Here is a 16,983-nt window from a genome sequence, read left to right as displayed (position 1 = left end):
AATTATATGATTTAATGTTTTGTTTTGTTTTTATTTGCCAACAGAAAGGTTTTATTTATATTTTTGGAAATGTTAAAAATATGTCCAAAAATTATCTTTAGATCACTCCATCTTCAAAATTTCAATACTATAGGGAATAAGTGGAAACCACCTGTAAAAAAATGCGGCTTCATTTGTTCTCAGACCAAATTTAAAAATAAATTTGATGACATGGCTAACTAGGATACACTACGATTAAAAAAAATCCATTGCTGTGAAACCGAAAAAAAATGTTAGTCAGGATTCTCTGAAATTATCCCACTTTACAATGTCTTCTCAAATTCATTCATCAGCTCTGATTTTCCTAAAACGTTTTAAAGAAAAAACTAACAAACTGGAAAAGTGCAAGATTCACGTAAAGCTTACACCTTTTCCATATTCCAATATTTTTAACTTAACGATTAAAAGCAATTTATTTGGTTAAAATTACACAACGAATTTGTAAACATGAGGGAATAGCTATTTGTGCAATAAGTTAGGAAAAGTGATTTTTTTCCTTACGAGATGCGGGATTTTTAATCGAGACGAAGTCGAGATTAAAAACGCGTCGAGTACGGAAAAAACACTTTTCCTACGAATTGCACACATGATTTTTTCTACTGGAGTTTGGAAAATACATAAAATTTGGATATTTTTAATATACTATTAATTATTTCTAAATTAAAAAGCGAAATCAAAATTGTTCTGCTTTCGTTACCATAGAGAAACAATTTATTAATGAAAAATTGTGAAGGCGTTTAAGCTTTTGTCTCAATTAAATACCAGTTTTTACGTTACGTATCCCAGGAGACAACCAAAATTGAACTTTTAATGTTGAAATATTATTTCCGCCCATAGTAGGAAATTTTTCACTTTTCCTAACTCAAATTAGTATTACAATGTTGAAGTTTTCCAAACTCTAGTAGAAAAAAAATCGAGACTATTGAAATGGTGCAAATAATTTTTCAGAGCTGTCTCTCTCGAAACTATGATTACTGTGAGCAGTGCACCGGGACGTTGTTGGAAACAGAAAATAATTTTATTGTGGGTGTCGCCCAATTTCCAATTTTCGAATGACAATGGAAAACCGTGTGTTTGACGTTTGGTGAAATTGCCGGTAGAATCGCTGAACAACGTTGCAACGTCGACGAAAACAAAGCGTCAGACGTATCACCAAATTATTTAATTCCGACTAATACCTTAAATAATTAATCGAAAACAAAACGTGAATGGAATTATAATTAGAAGCAGACAACAAAATCGGAGGACAATGAAATAAATGTCAATAACAGGACGAAAAGGGTGGGCGCGCCGAATCTAAACAGCAGTAGCAGTAGAGATAAATCGGGAGAGTCGAAAATGTGTAATTCCGAACACAATGAAACCGATTAGCCCCCGCCGTGCTACGTTACAGAATTAATTAACAAATTAAATTAGAAATTAACTTGTTGTATAGAAGCGCTCGTCGCCCAACTCGTGCAGACTGCCGCCGTTCAGCACACCTATATTTAACTTGATAATTCGTTTACATTTTTGTCTTCGAACTTAGTGCTACTTCAATTACGTAATGTTATAATTGATAATTTACTTCGTTAAGCACAGCGACTTTGACGCGCTGAATTATTTAACGAGTTGACAGGCCGAAAGGAAAATTAGGCGACGACGTTATTCTTAACCTTTTATTCCGCTCGCCATTAAATCATTAAATTAATTTGCTCGAAAAAGCCGAGGTCTTAGTCCGAATATTATTCACCGAAGAATCCTCAACGGAAAGTGATTGATTCGATCGCTAACAGCTCATTACAGCCGCATTGCTCGGGAATCAATGTGGGATTAGTCCGGATCCGATCAGGATATTTGATTTCTCCCGTCTCCCGCCGATATTCATTGTTTGCCCCCGTTTCCAAAATTCTCTTAACGCTCCGACCTCAAATATCTCTCTGTGCTTGTTTTTCAGGTGTGGTTTCAGAACAGGAGGGCGAAGTGGAGGAAAACTGAAAAATGTTGGGGGAGGAGCACCATCATGGCCGAGTACGGGCTGTATGGTGCCATGGTCCGACATTCGCTACCTCTACCTGAAACTATTCTGAAAAGCGCCAAAGAAAACGAATGCGTCGCACCCTGGCTGCTAGGTAATGACTGTATGTCTTTTTCTAAAATTTTAAGATTGTCGCTACAGATTTTTGGCGGACATTATTTTTGGGCACCAATGGACGCAGTTAACCAACACCAAAGTGGTGACATCAAAAATATTTTGATTGTTTACATAGCCGTGTTAAAATTTTATTTAAAAAAACATTTGAGAACATGTTTAGCAGTAATTCACGATTTTATCTCATCTCTGTGCTATAGCAAATATACAATAACAAACTTCAGATCGATAAGTGTTAAATTATCAAGGCAATAAATGAACAAGGTTGATTCTTCATATTTATTGTCCTTGCCGCAGAGGGCGCTAATAGACAAATAACAAACTGTTGGTTGACGAATAATATGTAATTATTTATTGATAGTAAATATATAAACTCTAGTACAATGAGTTTATCTTTTATAGAAACGTTAAAATCGACATCTGGTCATTAATAACCAGAATTTGAATGGATTTGCTGAAGAATTTGTTACTTTGGACTTGAAACAACTATCAAAAAGACCTCAGCAAGAAATATGTGATAACAGACTATTTGCTGCGTGGACAAAGTGTAACAAAAAAGTATTATGCTAAATCATGTTAAAGGTTATCAACAAAAACGATTAACTAGGTGTAGTAGGTACAGTGTGAGTAGTCAAGTTTTACCGCCCTCACGATAAACCCTAAAAACCTATTAAAATTTAGTATCTAAAAATTACGAAACGTTAGGGTTACCTTCCCTTAATATAAGGCTTCAAATATGTGCAATCAATTTTGCCGTATCACTTCATTCAGAGCCATAAAATTAAAAACATCAATTTTGGCCCACTCGTGCCAAAAAAGGCCCGATTTACACACAAACTCGTCAAATTAACTACTATTTTCGTACACGCTTATAATTCACAATTAATTCAAAGAACAAATTTATGAAATTCACATCAAAAGAAAATTATTAGTTTTTGAATTATTTCAATTTTAACATTAACAGCGAAAAATTGCCAAGATTTACAACTGTAGTGTCATAAATACATAAATACCTCATTGTTGAGGTAAACAGTCAACAAACATCTGTTGAGAACTTTTCTAGTAAATTCTTAATTTAATTCTTATGACCATAAAGGGTACCATAAATAACCCCCATATCAAGCTCTTTTGTGGAAGTGAACGCCCAATTTGATTTAAAATCATAGCTAAATTTTGCACTTTAATATCAAATACCATTTATTTCAAAAACCGGTGATGTTTTCATGATTTCAATGACACCAAATTTTTCCTACATGTTTGAAAGGACTCTCAGTGAAAAATTATGTAAATTAATGTAGCGGTTATTGAATTTAAAAGGAAATATTTACTTGCTTCGTTAAAAAATTTGATTTTTTTACAGAATGTTCTACAGTAATACGCAACCATTTCTGAATTTTTTGAGAATTTTAAACCGATTAGAAGTGGGTGTTTTAGATCGAGCAGTAAAACTTGACACATCCTGTAACTGTTCCATCAGAACAACAGCTAATAACGACTTGTATTCGGTATTCCCACAATAATGATCTATAACGCATGTTTTAAATAAATAGAGATACTGAAGCAACTTTCTTATTTGTCAGATTTATTTAATTTCAAGATAAAAGAACATCTTATCCTTATTTTCCACACCACGAGCAGTAACGATGGGTAAAAATGAGTGGCTCAACAAAAGATTTTTTAATGCGTCATACATTTTTGCATCCTTTCACCAAATGTATTGGTGTTATTATCAACAATATTGAGAACTATTTTTTTAACGTTCCTTGTTTCTGTCATCAATGATGATGATGAACCACCATCGCATTGTGGAAATACTCATAAAGTAGTAAATGTATCATTATCAATAATTCAATCGTTAAAAAGTGATATTACGCTGCGCATTGAAGTAGTTTATAATATTTTTTAGCCACCCTTAATGAAAACGGTAATTTTACGTACTCACACTCGCCTGTTTCAAGCCTCGGCTGCGCCTCTGCCAGAAAACTCAGACTCGAAAAAAATGCTCTTTTTGTCCTTGATACACAAATAACTATTATGTAGTTTTTAAAGATCTTTTTTTTGTATCTGTCCCATAAATCAAGCCCTGCTTTTGAATTGTCTGATTATTCATTTGCTGATTTCGATAATGCAGTTTGTGCAAACCATTGTTATAATAATTTACTTACCACTTTTTCTTTATAATTATAACTGTGTAAAGAAAATTGTATAAAATTATCTTAATAAATAATTGAACGATTAAGGGGTGCATTGTTCTAGAGTCTAGATGCATTTTTACAAATCCATAAAATATACAAATAAGAGAAATACTAATAGAAAAATGCATGTGCCTTCTTTTAACCAACGCTGCCGAAAAAACAAGAAAATTGTATTTCACAACTTTCTGTGTAAGTTGTAAATGATAATTGTTATTCAGCGAATTTCGTGTGAAATAAAACGGTTAGCAACTTTTTTACAATTAAAAAAGTGTTTAAGATCAGTTTTCAATACAACATTATAATTATGTTATTATTAGATAAAAGGTTATTTAGTCAGGTTTATTTTTACAAACGAGAAGACGAGTTGGAAAATGTTTTTTTTTTAACTAAAAAACTCAGTGTTATGCAAAACTTTATTTTAATTCTGTAAATAAAACTGAAAATTGTAAAAACAAGGTATGTATTCCGAATAATAAATACATTATTTGACATTAATTTTAATGCGAGAAATTGTTAAAATAATAAAACTAAAAATCGAGTTTTGTTGCCTAGAAATTAAATTTAAAAAAATTAATACCAATGTATCATCTTCTTCAAATGTTTCTACAGTTATGACCAAATAGATTGTTTTCGTAATAATAAAACAAATGAAATAAAAAGGCAGACGCTAACACCTACATCATTGTTCCTTTTCACGATCAATAATAAATCTCCTTAAAATTCAAATTAACTTTTAGATTTAGGTAAAGGTCCAGAAACTATAAAGCAAAGCGATTTTTTATAAAAAGATTTAACACCGATAATGAAAATTTTAACTGTATGCGATCGTTACAAAAGTGAACCACTTATAAACGTTAAAATAGAAAAATAAACAGAATTGCTAAAACTAAGTACCATTAAAATCGTGTAAAATTAAGGACTTTCCTAAATTCCAGTTTAATAATCAACATTAACCAACAAACAATCAAAAATGCATGGCTTTTATATTAACATTACAGCGAGCTCCTATTGTGTCAAGGATAGGAATTTAGAATAACGTACCAAGAAATGACATCAACTATTTGTTTACTTTGCACACGGCACATTTTGAAGTTATTGTGATCGTTTTAACTGGTTTGCACTTTTCAGAAAAGGAAAATTACTTATTCGCATCTTACAGAAACGTATAAATTATAGAATTCTGAAATGATCAAAAAATACATCTAAAACCGAATTCAAATAAATAAATGACATCAGACTGGTGAATTAATCCTGAAATGTAGGTAAAACAACAGTAAATGCATAAGTGAAATGGAAACAGGTCCTACTCTTATAAAATTCCACGAGCAAATGTAGGTATAAGTTAACAGTGTGGCCGCTTGATGTCGTTACTAAGCGCTTGCATTGCTAATTTTAATTGCCACGTTGTGTTCTACTCCTCGTCCTATAACACCAAGTGTCCCAGTTATCTAGCCTTGGAATAACGTCACAAAGCTTCACTTGTACGCTTTCTAACATTAAAAACACCCAACAGAAACATCAACTTTCGTAAAATAGCAATGGAGTTCTTTTGTTGGTAGACGTTTCGTTGGGCACCCACAATTGTTCAATTATTATTGTTTTATTTCCCAAATCCTTTGTTGGAAGTAATTACACGTGTATGTTTGAATGTAGAGGATGTTTATTTTCTACTAACCGTTGTTGGTAAACAATGTTTACGAAAGTATGTTACTTTTAATATAACGTAGCGGCCCTGAAATCTTATCAAAACCTCAAAACCCAAAAGTTACTAACATATGTTTGGTTAAAGAATACAGGTTATCAAGAACTAACGCCCAACAGTCCGATTTCTGTAATTATACAATTGTCTAAATTCTGACTTAAGTACCTAACAAATTGTTATGTTGTTTAATTATAACTCTGAATTGTTCAGAATTTAGCGCGTGTTGATTAATATAGATTACGAAGATTATAAAACTGATAAGTCACCACTAAAATTAAAATCTAAAAGCGATAAGTTTGCCCTATATAAAAATAAATTGTCGATATTGAACGAGAATTCCACAGACTTTATTTTCTTGAATTCCAGTAAAAGCCACACCTACAAATTATTTACTTTTGCAGTCAATACGAGAAATTTTATTATTTATGGACTGTTACAAAGAACACTAAAAATAACAGATTTATACGCTGCTCAGATGCAGAATGAAAATTGTAAATTAGTTATAAAAACGATGTTACGAGTAAAATAAGATCAAATAACAGAAGTAGGTACAAATTCAGAAATGCGAAAGTAAGCAAGCAGGCTCAATTGATAAAATTTAAAGAAAAATTCTTCAGTGCTCAATAAGTTAAAATCCAAATGTCATTAACAGAAGGTTACATTTTTTACCCAAATAAGAAATAAAAAGTAAAATTGAATACGAGAAAAGTTAGGAAGGAAGCAATAGCTGCATTCCTACATCAAATCCTTGAAAATCCTTGAAACACTTCAAATCCTAGAAGTTGAAATGTCCACACGCGACTCGACCGAGTCAAATGTAAGGTCATTTGAAGCATTTCTCACTATTTATTTATCAATAATTACACGATATATTTAATAATTAAATTATCCCTATTAAAAAAAAAGCCTCTAAAAAAGCGAAATAACGAAATTACCAATATTTAATCGGTGCCACTGGGGTTAACACACGAGTCGCCCAGGTGAACAGAAAACAGATGTCAACATAAAAAATTGCAAGATGGCCGTTTAACGTTAAAAAGTAAACTTTAGACTTTAGTAGACTTTCGAGTACCTACTAATAATATTGCAACAGAGAAATAGGAATTACTGGTGCCTTAAAATTTGAAAATTGTAAGTTTGAAAATTGTCATTTTACTGTAACTGCAGCAAAAGAAAATAAATGAGTTCATGTCCGATTTTTTTTTGTGACCCGCTTGAAGATAAAATAGTAAATAGGTACATATATATCACTCAAGAGTAAAATGTCTTTTTGTCACCCATTTCGACTTCGCTTTGGTCTTCAATCTCTGGGCTCAGCACAAAGAGACTCACTTCCCCTCCTTAATGACATAATCTACTACTTCTATTAAGAAACTTATTACGATATCTAGTCAACTATGAATTTTTGAGTAAAATATGTAGGTACAACTTTGTAACCTCACGACGTTAGCTTTTCAAAAAGAAACAATAGAACTAGAAACATTTTGAAGAGAATGATATAAGGATCTATTTAATCAAACATAAAGAAGAAATACGTGTTGTTCTGTAGCGAAAAATTACTGATGCATTTTATTCCGGATGTAAAATTAGTTATTTGTACAACTAGTTATGAAAGTCATACTTTTTTTCTCATGAATTTGCAGTTTGATCAAGCAAATAAGTTAGTGAAAAAAAGAGACTTTCATAACGTGTTGTACACATTATTTTTTTTAATATTGATGTAAGTTGAGAAATTTGGTCTACAAGGATTTATGAAAAATTACAAAAAAAAAAAAATAGGAATGCTTTGACAATTATCTCCAAGGAGATGGAATAAAATGATGCAAAAAAGTACTACTTTCACTACGATTTTTCGTGTAAAACAGTCCCACTTTCGTTACGATATGCAAAAAGGTACTCATACAGTGAGTTTTTTTAAGACTGGCCATAGGATTTTACATGCTAATTTTTCAACCCCCTTGCTAACTTTTGTCCTCATGAAAATATTCAACTCAGTTTTATAGTAAAGTTGTGGGATATGATAATGTATTGAAACAATTTCAATTTAATAATCAGAAGCAAGGAATAAGTTAGCAAATAATGTTTTTTGAATTCCGTTTGCTTCAATTTTAAATTTTCAGTAGGCTAAAATTTCACCTGACATTTGTAATTTTGATAGGTAATTGATTGTGTAATTGTTTAACTGCCTATGGAGGCCGTTTTGAACAATTCATTTAATTTTTATTGAAGTAAAGAACATAAAAAATGAATCTATCGTTATTGAAGTACCTAATGTTCAGACTATTTTTTGCAAATAACATTTTGTTTGTAAATTGTCTATTACAACCATTTTGGCATCACAAAATGAAGTAAATGGTGGTAAATGACTAGATAATATTATTGTTTAATCTAAAAACAACGCTAAGCTTTGTAATTTTCACAAAAATAAAAGTTACAGGGGGTTGAAAAATTAGCATGTAAAATCCTATGGCCAGTCTTAAAAAAAAAATCAATGTATACTTCCAGTAGCTTTATGCAACACTTCCAACAAAAATTAAATTAAGTAAATGGCACTAAGGGATAAAATTCAACTGTTTATTCTCATACTAATTAATAAAATGAAAATTGAATTAACTGTAACAACGAAAATCTTAAATGAAACTTTATTTCAGTTCTAAAAGTACATACTTCCAACATTGTACAAGGTACAATCACTTTAATTCCGTAAATCAAGGATTAGTGAATCATTTCTTTGTCATATATGTAATAGTTATTTGTACAGTGTATTCTCTCATTTCACTCGCGTTTTAAAGGCCCACGAGTACCAAAAAAAAGCCCAATGTACACACGAACGAGTTGAATACAACGTTTTTTTGTTCGACGACCCCCTTAAAGGCTCCAAATCGCTTAAAATCTTTAAAATTAGCTTGACGTTTCGTTTTGCAAGTTGTGACATTTATCAAAATTTTGTACAGTAATGAACTATATTACTGTACTCAAACTCGTACAGTAATAGGTCACTTTACAGCATAGCAACTATTACTGTATGATTTTATGAAATCGTATGGAATTTAAATACTCCCTACTCGCTGACACTCGTACTTAAACTTGCCATACTCGTCTAGTAAACGTCCACTTTTCTGAATTCGTAATGTAATCTACCATTTTTCCTCAGAAACGGACGCTTCTATTAAGCGGACAAACTTTCTTAAGTGGACGCCTCTCTTGAGTGGACAAATTCCGTGCGACCGATGGTGTCCGCTTATGAGAGAATACTGTATCACAAGGCTAGAAAATGCCATTTTGCAAGTGCGAGCACTTGCAAAACATTTTCTAGCCGTGTAATACACAAAAAATTTTCGGCTGACAATTTATTTAAAGCAAAATATAATAATTTTTGTTAAAAAATTACCAGATAGGGAATTTATTTTTCTTCCATAAAGGATTCAAAAAGCGACTGTTAGGACAAAAATCAACCAATTCCTCAAATATTCAAAACCGTCATCGTCGTTTCTGTTATTCCTAACCCATCGCTTGATACCCCCTCGGCCCCTACTGCTATATACAATGTACAGCTTGCGATAAAGGATACAAATTTGCCCGACATCAATATTTTACACTTAAAAAATTGTACGAAAATGTCACATGACACTGACATTTTGTGCTGCCAACTTAAAATCTTTCATTAAAAATTCCTGTGTTGATTTTCTTGCCTAGACAGGGAAATGCTAGTTTCCAGACGATTTAGACGAATAAAAAATCAGTGTTTCTAGACGGAGGCCGAAAAAGACAATTTCAAAATGTATTCCTACTTTAGGTTTGTTCCTGTGTTGTTTAATATTCTTTAAAAATTTTAACCACAATTTTACATCCGCAGTAAAGTGTGGGTTATCCATGTCTCAGTTATCCGGTTTCTTTGCTATCCGTGCTCTTTCCGATTTCATTAATGCGTACGAAAGTAAGTCTTTTCCGGGAAATTCGATTCTATTATACGTGCGCCTTCCAAGGACTAATGAAACATTGTCTTAATTATGCACAACCCGTTTTGATTCATGTATGTATGTACATAATTTTCAGTCTTTCCACAAAATTCAAACACACGTATGGACAGCACGGAAGAAAACCTCATTAACATGAGAAAAAAAGCTAAATTTATTGAAAAAGGTAAAAAGGGACTCGCAGTTATCAAGTGGTTCACGTGTTATTATTCTCTTATCCGGCACCGATTCGATCAGTCATTAGCACGGATGAGTGAGGTTTTACTGTATCTTCCTGTTTAATTTGGGCAAATAATTATGTGGGTGTATATTTGTTTTAAAATTTTTTCTACCTTTCATTTCACAAAATTGTGGTAAACTCCCCACTACCTACCTAAAAAAAAATACGTAAGTATGTAGACAATATGTATGTGCTGCAAATATTTCTGCATCTATTCTTTTTAAAACAAATTTTATACGCGGAACAACTCAATGGAGCAATGTCAACTCATGTTAGAAAATAATGAGAAAAATAATTAAAAAAGAGACTCAAAAGATGCAGCTTTGATCTCACTTATTTTAAATATTAAAAAAGATTTTGACTATTTGTCTTTTACTAGCCAGTGGCAATAATTCTGAACGATTGTGATCAGGTTTGCAATTATTTTCTTCAGTATTTCCAGCATTTCCAAATATGTAGTAATTTTATGTCCGTTTTACCTCAAATAACGTACGGCAACATGACAACATTCATTTCCATGGATACAACAAAAATGAAATATTTGCAGAGTATTGGGATATAAATCCATGATTGGGATACCTAGAATATTTTTAAATGTTGCCACATTTAGTGTAACGAACAGGTCCATATTATCTTCTACAAAAAAGAAGATTGATTTTTTTTTTAATTTTTAGCTGATATTTTAAAATGACTACTTAATAACCTACTGCTAAGCTGTTCCGCGAATTTTGGGACACCCAGTATTAGAAATTTTAATAATCAAATTATGATAATATTATATAAATTATATTTGTATTTCGTAAAGTACTGCGTATAACCTACATAATAAAATCTGCTGATGCCAGGCCATATTTAAAAAATCTGTTGCTATTTATAATTGTCGATAATAAGTGAAGTAGGCTACATAAAAATTTAGTGTGGAAGATTTTTATAAATCTCAAATTTTAAAAAGCAGGTCATTATTTGTCTGGGTTGCAACGAATAAAATGTAAAAATTCTTATTTTCTTAAACAAAACAAAAATACAAGCATTAATACTTATACCAGATGTTTAGATATCTTAATCACTGACATAAATTTCACAATATTGTGACTAATGTAATTACATAACTGTCTGTAGGTGTACGTACACCTAGTATAACTTACATAAAGCACATTTTTTTCAATTTTTTAAAACTAGGCATTCTCAAGAATAATCTCGACTATTATTGTTATGAAAAACAAGTAATTTACTGCATCCGGTGACACTGCAGAAATGTAGAAAATGTTTAAGTCAAATTAATTGTTTGCACGAAAAGTAAATAATAGTGTCGCTAATTAGAAAGCATTCACAAGAATTAGAATCGGCTTTCAGCAGTTTGAAGTAATAGGTTACGATAGACTTACGAGATAAGATAATCTGTCACAAATTGTCCAGTAATTGAAATTATAATTAAAGCAGATCGATTGTGACTGAGAATAATCATTAATTTATTTTAGTTCTGCTGCAGTGAATGCAGACAACGTTCTTAGCTTTATTGCATTTATAAATCCTTTATCTAATCATAAAATAAAATTGTATTTATATGTTGTGTTAAAAATATATAAGTATTATTCAATTTACAGAACAGAATGTAAAGGAAGAGTAAATATTGCCGTTCTTAAATGAAATAAATCTAAAATTTACTCAAATCATTAATTTCTTGAATCGAACCTTATAACAACGTAAATATATACGTCTTCAAAGTAGTTTTACGCAAAAATTTAATGCAAAACTTTTTATTGAATTGATTTTTTCGTGATTAGAATTATAAGATTTCATATATTCTACCACTACAATGTATCTTTCTTTTGCAGAACTAAGGAAAAAGAGAGACATTATAGACTCAGGTATTTATTGATTTATATGAAATTTTATTTTCTACTTTCTACTATTCATTTTTAAGGGATGTTTATCTAATTGTTTACGTAAAAATTAAATTGTAAACTTTGCCAAAACCTTCAAGTTTAAACGTACAATGCATATGTCGATAAAAATATTATTTACTCCAAATTGAAAAAAATATAAATTGTACCATTTTAAAGTTACTGGGTTCACTTACCTTTACTCCTGTTTCTCGCAACTAAACCCTTTTATTTGTCACTTACTATAACAAAAATGTCAGTTTAACATTTAATGCTGAATAATATTTAAGTTGTGCATACAATAGTTATAGATAAAATAATATACAGGGTGTATCTGAAATACGTGTGTTAATTTTAACCAGTGGAAGAACTCCCAAATTTATAAAACTTTTCTCTATAACATTTTGCAAAATTCGCAAAAGTTTTCTAAAATTTTTTGCCTCCCAATTTTTACCAAACGAGTATTTTTGTGGGGCCATGAGAATTTTAAATTTAATTTTTTCCATAACAACGTAACTTTTTTGACAAAGCACCGTTTGTATCACAACATAAAATTTTCACCCTTACCCATAGGCGGATGTATATTTTGATGGATAATTTATTCCACATTTTATTAAATCAATTTAAAACGCTTTTTTGTAAAAAATGCAAATAGAAAAAAGGTTTCATTTAACAAGCTCTGTTATGTGTTAAAATTGACACATGCATTTTAGATACATCCTGTATATAAAATAAAAATCTCACCCTCTGTTTAAAATTCCATCTTCAATAGTCGATGGTTAATATCTTAAACTTATTATCTAATAATGTACTCGTAACTTTTGTAATTCTATAAAATGTCAACTACTTGGAAATTAATTAAAGTTCATTCAAAAATCAAAAAACCACCACCTGTTGCTTTAGGTTGGTAAAATTTAAAAAACCCTAGGTAGATATTTTTTCATACTATGTTGGTGACTATAAATTACGACATTTATTAGATTCAAAATAAAATTCAATTGCTTTGAATTTCGTTCATATTGTTTTATTAGCAGCACGTTTCATTTATTTATTGATTCTTCTTATTTTTACTTAAACATGCCCAGAAAAACAAGTCACTTAATAATATTTAACCTCAAAATTACAAGTCTCACCAAATTTTACACTAGACAACGTTGCCGATAGTAATTATCGAGGAAAATGCGACGTTGGTGGTTTTTTGATTTTTGAATGGACTTTAAATCACTGATACACTATCGAAACGCACTACCACTGTTTAAAACTGTCTGAATGATTCTTAGCAATGGTTTTACTTGAATTGCATAACATGTTCGAAGCAAATATATTGCAAAAAAAAAATTACAATCATGAAAACTTTGTCTTGAGAAAAAATAGCTCTTTAAAGAATCAGCTTGTTAAGTGTTTAATAATCGCAACTAGGTACGTAAATTCATAATTTAAAGGAATAAAATTGTTATTAATTATCCAACTACTACATAAGGGAAAAAATGTAAATAAATATTATATAGAAAACGTAAACAGGGGTCAGGGTCAGGGTTTTATTTTTACAAAATATGTTAAATTGTAGTACCTATGTAATTCTAAATTTTTTCAGGGTTTTATTTTTACAAAATATGTTAAATAGTAGTACCTATGTAATTCTAAATTTTTTCAGCTGTATTGTTCATTCTTCATTCATTAAGTAAATTGTGCATGGAAGAAATTCTAAACCAAAACATTTTCATACTTGATTCTTTTTGAGTTAAACAAAATTTTCGTGTTGTGTACTTTCGACATATTCTTTTAAATTAAAAGTAAATTTGTGATAACTCCAATTTATTAATTTGATAAGTATAGAACAAGTACGAGTGAGATGGTGTCAGAATCATGTGTTAAGTCATGTGGGTGCCCACACCTACATCTTCCATTCGTTCAAATGTTGTTTTTTTTTTGACAAATAAATTCAACATTAATTTTTTTAACCTCAGCAGTTAAAATACAAAGATAAACTTCACACTTAGAAATTTGTTTAAATAAAATAAAACAATCATCAGAAAAATATCTACTATTTTTAAACATTACCCCTTCAATTGCTTCATACTACCTACATTACAATTCAATATATTGATCTGTAACAAAAAGTGACTTGAGTAGTCGATATTAAAACTAGAACGTCACTTTAACCGCCCCCATGTGCCGCCTCTTAATATTAATTTTCATTGGGAACCCAATAATGTTTAATTGTATTTAAAGTGTGTTCTGACATTCACTTAATTTTAGTTCTTACAATAAAGTTCTAGAATAACTAATCCTGAAAACAAGAAAAGTATAATGTATTTATTCCAGGAACAATAACAGTTTCTTTAACAAAAATATTTTGTGCAAAATTAAACATTGTGATAAAGTTGAATTCAAAAAGATGTAGTCTTGTGCAAAACGAGCTTTCAACTTTCGTTTTAGAAGGATCTAAGAAAAAATATTTAATCGTTTACATCCTGATTGTCAGTAAGACATTGGAACATACGGAAAAGAAATTGTTTAAAAATTATGATCAATGATGTACGGTCGAATAAGCATTTAAATGTGAAGTTGGTTGAAATGGAGACCTATATATTGCGAATCTTTTATCAGAACAAACGTAATCAGGACCGAAAGCCTCCAAAACAGCGTACCGGACGCAGAAATAAAATCAGTAAACAAATAACGTCAAATACAATGGAAATTTCCGTAACACCGAAAATCCAAGGTTGTCCCAAAAGCATGCACCGCTGAAAATATGTGATTTGTCCTGCTAAAACCTGGCACGTAAAATTTCAGGAATGCATCGAAAATCTTTGGAAGCAGCAGAACACCTAAAAGAGCAAGACTGCAACAGCGACCACGAAGAAACAACTTCCATGCGGACGGAAGCGAGCGACACGAGCGCCACCTCAAGCCAACAAACTCAACAACAACAGCCACCTCCCGGTCACAACAACGTTAACGTTTCCGGCGGCGACAAAGAACAGCACGTCGGATTGACAACGACACAACCACCCTATCCCGAAGACCCAGAAGCCTTCCGGAACAACTCCATAGCCTGTCTCAGGGCTAAAGCTCAGGAGCATAGCGCCAAATTGCTCAATCATAATCTTATGATGCAGGTGAGGTCTAGTGACGCCAATGCCAATAACTTACATCATCAGGAGGTGGTTAATACAGAGACTAGTTCGAGTATATTTTGACAGAGGAGTGAGGAGGGTCAGTTGAGGGACTAGTTGACGTGGTTAGGGGGAATTTAATAGTATTCGACTTCGAACGAATAAATCTCGGGAAACGAATTTTTCAGTAAACTTTATACCGATGGTTGTGAAAAATGTGAGAACTTCAAACACTTTTACTCGAAGCGGGAAGCATTTTATAATAATCATTTATTTTAATAAGTACTCGCTTTCTTTAATATAGATAAACAATCCAGCTGTGATTATTTTTCTTACTTTAATTTAATTTCCTTAATTGTGATCTCAATTGATTTTACTCTAGTTTTTCATCACAAAAAATTATAAATCACTCGATCGATTTACTTTACTTGACTCGGCGTTGACGTCTTAAAAAAACAATGACACTTTATTATTTACCAAATTTAAGAATTTACTCGTTTTGTAAAAAATTAAACAACAAATGAGCTTTTAAATTTAATTTAAAACTAAAATTGATTACGTGAAAATTTTATACAATTACTGAAGACCATTTGGATAACTTCAGTTGAGCTAATCAAAAGTTCAAAAAGCAACAGAAACTTTTAAAGTCACGTACAAAAGATTTTAACTAATTTATATCAGATAAAATGCTAAACGCGACCTTCACTATTGTTGAATAAGTTAACAATAGAATTATCACATTCAATTTCGAACGTTTAAAAAAGAATTCCTACACATGGTCACAAAATATTTGTATTAAGTTCAGTGAGATTGTAGCAAAATGTTTTTAAAAAGGGAAGTGAGGGTGAAACTTGTTCTTTATCCTGAGGTAATACTGTTGAAAACAGCTGATCGCTGGTTTCAAAAAATGTTTTAAAGAAACGTTTTCTGTTTTTCAAAAAATCTTTCCCACAGGAATACTGTAGCGAAATAAATTTTATAAAGAGTAAAGTGGTAATCAGGATCTAAATTAAATGATAATTTAAGGTTTTAATCTTTATTGACCAATAGCCTAAGATTGTAATAAAGCATGAATAATAGAGTAAACATTTTTGAATTCTTGATATGATGACCAGATTATTCAGTTAAAGTGCATGATACGCAAAATTTTTATTTCCATCGTAAATATTTACTAGGAATTATTAAAATTGCATAAAATTCTTCAAAGATTGGTATTTTCCGGTATGTATTAATTGGTAAAGTCTAGTGAGAGAAATTGGTTTTTCCTTATTATTAATAATAGTTCTTAACAAAAAGATTATGATGATTTGTAACAAATTAAATTAATTATTTGTTGTTTATAACTTTTTCTTTTTGTGAAGCAAAAAAATATCCATTATGAATTCCACAAATGATCAAAAATTTCAAATAAAAAGAAAATTACAATTAAACAATTTTAGTTGTCATGTAAAGTTTTTCGAGGCCTTCTGTTACTCTAAGAATGTCGATTAATTTATTTATATAACCGTCACTGTTTGTTTTCAAAATGACTTCTTAAATTTAAGTTAGTAAAGAATTTTAAAAATCCACCCTCTCATTTATGTAATTCGTTTTAAAATGCAATAATTTTAAATTTAGGAATTGGTAAAAAGAACTTATTCTACTAATTTAAAATTATCTAAGGTATAACATTCATATTAAGGTGTTCAATAATATTCAGTTAAAAATTCTGTAATAG

At 30.8% G+C, this 16,983-nt stretch overlaps 1 protein-coding gene across 1 annotated transcript in view; it reads left to right on the top strand.

Moving 5' to 3' along the window:
• Positions 1 to 16,983, top strand: part of LOC138133398 (visual system homeobox 2-like) — a 79,547-nt gene extending 62,564 nt beyond the window's left edge. Inside the window, exons 5-7 of the mRNA XM_069051305.1 lie at positions 1,976 to 2,150; positions 12,100 to 12,132; positions 14,944 to 16,983. Of these exons, the coding sequence (XP_068907406.1) occupies positions 1,976 to 2,150; positions 12,100 to 12,132; positions 14,944 to 15,350 (615 nt within the window). The 3' untranslated portion in view covers positions 15,351 to 16,983. The remainder of the gene's footprint in view (positions 1 to 1,975; positions 2,151 to 12,099; positions 12,133 to 14,943) is intronic.

The sequence above is a fragment of the Tenebrio molitor genome, chromosome 6, assembly GCF_963966145.1.
Source record: "Tenebrio molitor chromosome 6, icTenMoli1.1, whole genome shotgun sequence".
Lineage (NCBI taxonomy): Eukaryota > Metazoa > Arthropoda > Insecta > Coleoptera > Tenebrionidae > Tenebrio > Tenebrio molitor.
Note: the sequence above shows the minus strand (reverse complement) of the source record. Positions and strands in the feature narration are given on the sequence as shown.